The sequence below is a fragment of the Colobus angolensis genome, unplaced genomic scaffold, assembly GCF_000951035.1.
Source record: "Colobus angolensis palliatus isolate OR3802 unplaced genomic scaffold, Cang.pa_1.0 Scaffold244, whole genome shotgun sequence".
NCBI lineage: Eukaryota > Metazoa > Chordata > Mammalia > Primates > Cercopithecidae > Colobus > Colobus angolensis.
The window spans coordinates 2,369,948-2,379,045 of record NW_012115644.1 but is presented as its reverse complement, the minus strand read 5'-3'; the positions used below and the strand labels follow the sequence as shown (position 1 = coordinate 2,379,045).

General features: G+C 40.3%; 1 protein-coding gene across 4 annotated transcripts in view; it reads left to right on the top strand.

Annotated features, from left to right (window-relative positions):
* Nucleotides 1-9,098, top strand: part of LEF1 (lymphoid enhancer-binding factor 1) — a 119,596-nt gene continuing 110,498 nt past the window's right edge. For 3 of the 4 annotated variants that reach the window (XM_011945730.1, XM_011945731.1, XM_011945729.1), the window contains exons 1-3: nucleotides 1-365; nucleotides 2,783-2,849; nucleotides 4,232-4,365. In XM_011945730.1, coding sequence (XP_011801120.1) covers nucleotides 153-365; nucleotides 2,783-2,849; nucleotides 4,232-4,365 — 414 coding nt within the window. In that variant the 5' untranslated portion in view covers nucleotides 1-152. Of the gene's footprint in view, nucleotides 366-612; nucleotides 1,648-2,782; nucleotides 2,850-4,231; nucleotides 4,366-9,098 lie in introns of those variants that run through there. The other variant, XM_011945732.1, reaches the window with a different exon arrangement.

The following is a 9,098-nucleotide window of genomic DNA, read 5'->3' as shown; positions in this document are numbered from 1 at the left end:
CCCGCGCTCACCCGCCCCGCTTCCGCCTGCTGTCCTCCTGCACGAACCCTTCCAACTCTCCTTTCCTCCCCCACCCTTGAGTTACCCCTCTGTCTTTTCTGCTGTTGCCGCGGGTGCTCCCACAGCGGAGCGGAGATTACAGAGCCGCCGGGATGCCCCAACTCTCCGGAGGAGGTGGCGGCGGCGGGGGGGACCCGGAACTCTGCGCCACTGACGAGATGATCCCCTTCAAGGACGAGGGCGATCCTCAGAAGGAAAAGATCTTCGCCGAGATCAGTCACCCTGAAGAGGAAGGCGATTTAGCTGACATCAAGTCCTCCTTGGTGAACGAGTCTGAAATCATCCCGGCCAGCAACGGACACGAGGTGAGCGGGCCGCTGCCCCAGTTCGGAGAGGCGTGGCGGGTCCCTGGGAAACGGAGAGAGGGAGGAAGGGAGGGAAGGCGCCCGGCCGCCCGGCCGAGGGTCCCGAGTAGATCCCTCGTTTGTTTTGGGGTGTGTGCGTAGCTGGGGCCCCGGTCCGCATTGCATATGTGTGTGTGTGTGTGTGTGTGTGTATGTATGTAGAATGGGAGGTAGAGGGGCAGGGGAACTTATGCCAACTGGATCAGTTTAGGGGGTTCGGTGGCTGAACGGTTGGTTCGCGGGCAGGAAAACGTGCCCTTAACCCACAATGTTTCGCCTTCGGTCTTTTTGTTGGGCTGAGGAGTGCCAGGCTTTAAAAGCGAGTATGGCTGAATAACGCTACTGAGAAATTCTTCCGTGGGACGGAAAACAAAGTGCACCCGCTATCTTTTGGTAGATGTCTCTGCAAAAGTGCGTTAAACCACCAGAGGCTTAGGTGGAGACGAGCAGAGCCACAGGCAGGAGGAAGGGGAGGCGGGCGTGGGCTGGGGCAGGCGGGGCCGTCCCTACCGCCGCCGAGACGGGCAGCAGGGAGCCGGCCGGCCAAGGGGGCGCGCGCCCGGGCTGCGGGGGCGGTGCGGGGTTCAGTCCCTGCGGCCCCAGAGCCTGGGCTGGCAGCTGGGAGCTGTGGGTGCGCTGAGCCGAGCCACCCCAAGCTGTACCGCCCCCAACTCTAGTTTTCTCTAACCGCCATCACTTGGAAACAAACCCACAACTTTTATTTGGGGTTTGGGACCGGATCAGGCCTTACTTAAATCTATGCAAAAGAAAGGCAGAGAAGTGGCGGAAGCCGGGCACTAGTCCGGCAGGGCGGAAGGCGCTGGTCTTCTGGCCCGCTGCGGGCAATAGAGCTGGTAACCTGAGTAGAGTAAATAGAGACACGTGGGTGCTGGCTGGAGAAAGCGCGGAGCGGGGCCGCGCTGGAGGGCTGTTTGAAGCCTAGTCCAGAGCTGGTAGGGGGCGGATGGACCCTGATACCCGACACTCCACTGGTCACCCTTGTTCCACAACTGGGAAACCTTTCTCTGGAGGCAATCCAGTAGAAAAGTCCTGACACCTGAATGATTTAACCAACGCCTTTTCCCTCCAAAGAAACTTAAAGGATATACCTTTTTTTTCCCTTAAATGGCATTTTTCTACCCCCAAAAAGAAAGTGTGTGGTTTTGAGGGCGGGGACATTTTGGGTTTTAAACAGCGCGTTTAAGAACACCTCAGATCTGCCTTCTCTATCCCAATGGCAGAGGTGAGTACGCATTTTGAAAGGCTGGGGGCCTGCGTTCAGAGAACAGAAGGGTGTTCTTTACCCGTTGAATCCAGTTTGAGCGGGATGGGGGCGGGAGTAGGGTGCACCTAACCCCGCGTAAAAGATTTGTGACTATTGTGTGTGCTAGGAAAAGGAGGTCAAAGGGAGGACACACGTGCCGAGAACCAAACAACATCCAAAACACAGGGTTTTTGCCAAACTCTCCTATTTGTAGAGCAGCCTCTCTTTCTACCCATTTTGCTAGTCCTGCCTTAGTCCGTAGATAATTTTGCCACCCACTTCATATTCTCCCCACTTTTCTGGTCTGGGTGAAGGACGCTGCGTTCGAGTCCGAGCACTCGGGTGTTAAAGCGTTACACTTTGCTGGGTGTTAAGTGGGCATGAGGCCTGAGGGTGAAGGAGTAATACCACTGATTTGCACGTGGTTGAGTCTGTCTGGGTGGATGGTGATTACCAAAACTGATATCAACTGGGCTACTTTTTAGATGTCTATAACCTGACTCTCTAATTTTCCTCCCTTTAACCACAGAATCGTTCTACTTTTGTAAGCCTGCGCTCAGCCAGCCATAGTAGGTTATAAGCTCGAGTGGAGCTTCTACTGAAGCTGCGCTCAGGGCTGTTGCCTTAAGACCTCATCTGAGTGGTTGGCTTGTTTATGTTTAAATGTCATTTTCAGTTGCAAAATGATATTTCAGCCTTCTTTTAATCAGATCTGATTGAAGTGAACAGTGGTTGAAGAGGCTATCAAAACCATCAACCCCATTAACTCCTACTCCTTTAATAGTAGGCATCCATGGAGTCTTGATATGGTTTAATAAACAGCAGTCAGAACAGCATGTGGATCATTCCCAAATTTAACTATATTTTTATTGGTTTTGTTATTATTTATATGTTTTTGGTCTCGGGTGGATAATAATCACTCAAAAATACATGTTGACAAGAAAAAGATTTTGCAGTACTAAACACTAGCCTATGTCTGTCTCTCAGAGTAATAAAACAGAGTTGCCCCTAAACCTCTTCCTTTGAATTACCAGTGCACACACAATTGTTTCATTATTGTCACAAACTCTAAGGTGATTTTCTTTCTTTTGGGTGTGGGGATTCATGATGTTAGGTGGCCAGACAAGCACAAACCTCTCAGGAGCCCTACCACGACAAGGCCAGAGAACACCCCGATGACGGTAAGACACCCATTCTACTTCTTCTGACTTTAGCAGATAAGGTGTGCAACTTGTATAAATAGGTGTGTTTTGTTATTTTTTGATTCAAGAAACTGGGACTAGGTCAGACTATGCCCACTATTTTAATAAAATGGTAAAGAAAACGCAGGAAACTTATGGCTTACCTCTAATATATGTTATGTAATTTAAAAAGTGTTTTTGAATGAGTTAGGGACCTTTGGGTTTCAGGTGGGTTCCAGATTCTTTGAGGAAGAGGGAATGTCTATAATGAGTTTTTCTCTTCCTCATCTTACTTTAAGTTCTAATTAGCTTAGATCTTTAGTATTTTTAATATATTATTAAGAAAAATGACAGTATATATTGATTTATTTTCCAACCAGAATAGTTTTGAGTGGATTTTCACTTGCAAAATTGCTGTTTCTTGTTCCTTATTACAGTGAAATGCGGTCAGTAAATGAGCAGAGCAGAATCTAACTTGTAAAAACATAAAACTTGTAATTAGGAATGTGCATATCAGAGATGATACACTTTCTCCATATTTCTGATTCTTACTAAAAACTTTAAAATTACATACATATGTATTTAGACTTAAGGAGAATTCCTTGTGACTTTAAACGAATCAGGTCACCTTAGGGTTTCCTTCTCTTCTCCATTAATTACTTAACAATTGGCCTAACTGAAATGAACTGTTTTTACATACAATATATTAACCAGGAGCAGGGGAGAGAGTTATATATTAGGCTTCTTCCTCAGCTACAAAATAGTTACACAGATTAAGAAGAAGAAATATACATATTGAACAGAAATTTTTTGGCAAAATGATCTAAGTGTAGCACACAAAATTAAACCTCCCAGAGTTAATCCTTTATAAATTTGGATAGTTGCCTATATACTAGATAACAACTCTTTCAGTAGAATCTAGAATTTTTCTGGAAATCTGCAAGCATAGGTATAATTTTTGAGTTTCTCTACAAGGCAAAACATAACTTCACGTGTATAAATCTGTGTGTGTGTGTAGCTAGATGGTCTAATATATTTATATTACAGTTTTAGATTTGTGTGTGTTCTGTATTTTTTAGTCCAGTTTGTTAGTGTTAGAACAAATTAAGTTAGATGGATAACACTTAGTTTTGTAAAAACATCAGTCAATAGTGGAAGAACTGTTTGAACCACATGTTTTTAAAACATCTGGTTTGCTGCTAAGCTATTTAAGAGAATAAATACTGTCAATCTAAAATAGAGCATAATAATCCAGTTACAGTATTTTGTAAACAAATCTTTTATGTAAGGTCTGATTTATCTTAGAACTATTAGATTTTGAGATGAAAAATACAGTAATATAAAAGGGAAGTCATCATTGATTGTTCTTTGGATCCTCCCAGGAAAGCATCCAGATGGAGGCCTCTACAACAAGGGACCCTCCTACTCAAGTTATTCCGGGTACATAATGATGCCAAATATGAATAACGACCCATACATGTCAAATGGATCTCTTTCTCCACCCATCCCAAGAACAGTAAGTAACATGCTGATGTTGCAAATTATGTTCAGAAGTGCAAATTGATTCGTATTTTGGCAGAATGTTTATTTTTCCAAACTCATTGGAAATGCTTTCATTATATATAACTAGTCGTTGCTAAATAAGAGCTGTTATGAGGAATGGCCACCTTAAAATAGTGCTACCTTTGATGTCTTGCCTTTGGAATTTTAGCTTTTGGCTTATTGATTAAAATAAATATGTAACAGATCGTAAGTTATAAAATCAAGTGAAGTTACATCAACAAATCCATGATTTTATGAGTATTGTAGTTTCTATGGTGATAAGAGGAAAAAGAAACTGATTTATTTTTTCAGCTAAGGACTGTATAGCTGTTAATGCCCACTAGCTTTCTAGAATCTGAACTACTTTAGCTCATTTGGAGCTGAATGTTTGTTATGTTACTTTGGCTTTTAAAACAGTGTCTTATTTTATTGTATCAGTCAGTGTTTCCTTAGGATCGGTTTGGTGAGGATGAGTTATTTTTGCTTTATTGTCAATTGTAGAGAAAGCATCACTCAAAGATAACCCTAATGAAAGTTGTTCCTTTCTTTTAATCTTGTGGTTTAGTTAACTTTTAAAATTCTAAAAATGCAGTGGTATTATAACTGCATTATGCAAATGCATAACATTATAAAGAATTTCGGGTTTATTTGATGATATTTCTCTTAGGAAGTGGAAACCTCATTTAAGTGAGAAAACACCTAACTGGTAACTTGTGTAGTATGTAGATGTAAAATGTGCTGGTGATGGAGTTCTCTCTTAGAATTAGCCCACCGGCGGTGGTGACGGATTTTTTACTGACCCATCAATATATTTACCTTCTCTCCAGCCCCATTCTCCCTTTACTATGTAACCCCCAATGAAAAACACATGTGTGTGGGTCTCGGGGATTAGGGTTCTAGTCTCACTGACAGCCCTGGAGGTCAAATCTAGGATTGTAAAATGGAACCTATAGTGTGTGACTTATTTGCCCAGTGTTTCTACCAACTGAAAAAAATCAGTCACAAACATCTGGGAAGAGTAACGTGCTAATACCTTAGTGAACAAAATCTGGGAGTGAGAAGATTCACCAAAGTAGCAGAGAATAGTGGCTCAAAATCAACAGTTATCAACAAGAGTATTTGTGGTTATCATTACATGTAATCTTCAATTGTTGAAATGATACTTATATCAAATATGATCACTTTGAGCACTGTGATTTAGATGTTACTGTAATTATTTTCCAATAAAGTTCAAAAGGATATTTGATCTCTCAGCTAGGGAATAAGATTTTTCTAATTTTTATATAGTAGTTAAAGTGGAGATCTTGGGGTTCTAATCTTGAGGGAGATCTTGTGATGGTTGCTATAAGAAATAGGTATTTCATATTTTAAGGCTTTTCAAGTATTTAATGATAAAGATGTCTGTGTAATGAGGATGAATCTCCTACCTTAAAAGGAATTTAAAAAAGTGAAAATAGTTTAATATTTAGAGACCCCTCAAATAAATGCTTGAGTTTTAAAAGTTGTAGGAGACTTTAAATTTTTGAACAAAACATGCAAATATATAGATATCTCCTTAATATTTGGGAAGGTTTTTTGTTGTTTTTTGGAGGGGGTGGAGAAGGGAAGGAGAATATGTTTTAGATAAGGAATAATTGAAGATGCCTGTTAAATCATTTTCAGAATAACAAATAATCTTGCCAAATCAAAGTACAGTGTTGGTGACAATAGAAAATAGCCACCAAAACAGCCTTATGTTTTTCAGCTGTGCATATACAGCATTTGTGGAATTTATTTCTTTAAAAGATCAGCTACTTCTCCACTTCTCCTTTCAAAATGGTAATTTTTAAAACTCAGTATAATGAAAATGTATTGGTATTTATAAATAATCCCTAAGAATATTGAAAATTAAGCTGGTCTTCCTCTTTATGCCAGCATTCTGCCTTGTGTTGCCAGTCTTTTCTCCCAATCTACCAGTATACTAGTCATTTTGAAATTTTGATAGAAAATATCTTTTGATGGAAGGTATTTATTGTTAGTATATGTATTAAAATTTTGAGGTCAGTGAATCAAACAGTCATTCATTGTTTAGGAAAGATTTGTGGCCAGAATAAATGTTGGTCTGGGTAGAGTGTAAGAAAGGGGTGTGGTCAGGAAACAGTTACCCTGTTATCTGTTGCTTAGCTTTATTCTGTTGCATATTAGGATGTATTTATTTTAGGCATGTTTTCTTGAGATACTCTGCAGTTTGCACAATTCCAGAAGCTTTTCAGCTGTAACCACAAGACTATGTAAATTTTTTTTTTTTTTAGGGTGCAACCGAAGTGAGTTACAATCTTTGGTTTTTAATACCTAACAGCTGTTTTTAATGTGTCTGAGATCAAAAACACTAACCGGAAGACAGCCGCTCTTCTTCACCCCTAACCACACTTCTGCCTTCTTGCTCTTTAACTCTGTCCTTAGCAGGGCTGAGTGTTTGTGTCACTAACATCCACGGTGATAGATTTTCATCTAGGGTGTCAGGAGCATGGTGACCATTTGTGTTTGGGCTTAGGATGGGAGCATCCCCTTGGTATCCTGCTACTTGAATTTGCATTACAAACAATTGCTTGTTTACTGCATCTGCTTCCCAAAAGTGTTAGGACTGGAAAAACACCTGGGGTGGGGGAGGGACCTGACCACTCCTTCCCTAAATAGTCTTCTGCTTGTATGTAACTGCAGATAATCCAGAGGATACCAGCTATGGCCACCTGGCATGCAGAGAAATGTTTCTGCTGGAATCTAATTATAAAAAGTGCATTTGCTTTTGCTTATTTTTTAGACAAACACTAATGTATGTATGCTCGAACAGATTTTACCTTTGACTAATATACAGTATTATCTGTTCAGGAGAACCACTTTAACCTACTCAGCTTTTTTTCTTCTCAAGGGGAATTTTAATTGGCAAATTACATCCTTCTAGAACTGGAATCCTTAGGGGTATGAATGTGTCTATACCAGAAGTCTTATGAATGGGTCTCTCACAGAGTTTTAAATAAGAATTCTTCGTTCAGATAAATTGGATCTAAGAAGAAAGCACCTATCATGACATATTTGGTGTCAGCGTGAGTTCTTAGGGCATAGTAAACCTTGGCTTGAGTTGATCTTCTTCACAGAGAGTGAAGAGAAGATGCAGAAGCCTGCTAAATATTTTAGAGCCAGGACCCTGGAGAGTTTATTAAAAGCATACTCCCAAACCTTTCTTTCTCTGAACTTTATTTATGAAAATCCCTGTAGGCCAATGGTAAAGTATTAAAAGAAGAAAATCGTTCTTTACATCCCTAGTTTGGCTCTGGCTGTTGTGTGCCTGAACACCGTGTGAATGATGAGCTTGGCTAGCTTTAATGTAGTGAAAGTTCCCGCTGGCCTAATGCACTGTGGTTATTCATCTTAGGTGTCAATCTTCCATTTGTCCCGCATGCAACCCAAATGTTCAACACCTCAGAAAAGAAACATCTCATTTCTCTTCAGATGCTTGGGGAGGGAAAAGCAACACAGTGCAGGAAGCTGCAGCAAACGTTGCAGCTCAGTCACACCAAACCACAATAACACCTGGTCAGTGTAGCGCTGCGAACTTCATTGTTTTTGGTTCTTTGTGATCTTTCTAAGAGTCAATTTTTAGGTGAGAAAGGAAAGATGGGGTGTTCTCATTTCAGCTATCTTTTAAAATGTTTATTTGTTTATTTTTTTTAAAGTAGAAATTGCTATGAAAATGTTCCATGAGTTCTAATTACCTTGTATAACTAAGTTCTGTTGTGACTTTTACCTTAAGGGAATCAACACTTTGGTTTTTATTAAACAGAATTATACCTATTATAACTTTGTCTTACCATCCATATTTGTACTTGCTTATAAACAGCTAAAATCTGATTTTGTCATTGTTCACATCTGGAATTAAGGAACTAAGTTGGGCTTGTCTAATCAGTAAGCTTCTAAATATACCACTGTATGTGACATTGTTGGATACCTTTGAAAATAATTACGTAAATAATGTTCAAGGATAGACGGAGACTAAGGCTTATATCTCATGCAAGATTTTTAAAGTAGAGTATCTTTTCACTTTATTGCAAGAAGCTATTGCGTTTGACTTACCTATAATTTTCACTTTTCTATTTTAAGTTGTGCGCTTTTTGAGTTTTCCCCTTCAAGTGGAGAATAAGTTTCAGAAAGTGTATTATTCTAACTCAAATGTATATATAGATGTCAGGAGAATGTGTGGGAAAATTCCTCAGAACCCCTAAAGTTTCCTGTTTGATCCCTCCTTAATTGCATTGCTACAGCTTGGGACACGATCATAGTCAGAATAATTGGGAGCTCTTGCCATTCCCCCATCAAATACCTTATGGCCAGTTTGCTTATTTAAGTGTCCCAGGGAGCCATACTACATGTAACCCTTGCAGAGCTAATATTGCATTTACATACTTGGTCCTTACTCAGATAGTTTTTTTGAAATGACCCTAGTAGTTTCTTCTTCATTCATAAAGACATGAGAACAACCCAAAAGATAGTCTGAAAAAAAAAAGACCACACACTAAAAAAGAGACCATTGGGCCAACGTGCAAAAATCTTGCTTTTGAATTATTTTTTCCACCCCCATTCAGGTCTTAAATTTGCTTTCATCAACCTCATTGTTTTGATCGAGTCTTTCCTGTGGTCCGAGACTCTTATGTGATTTAACAGAACAGAGAT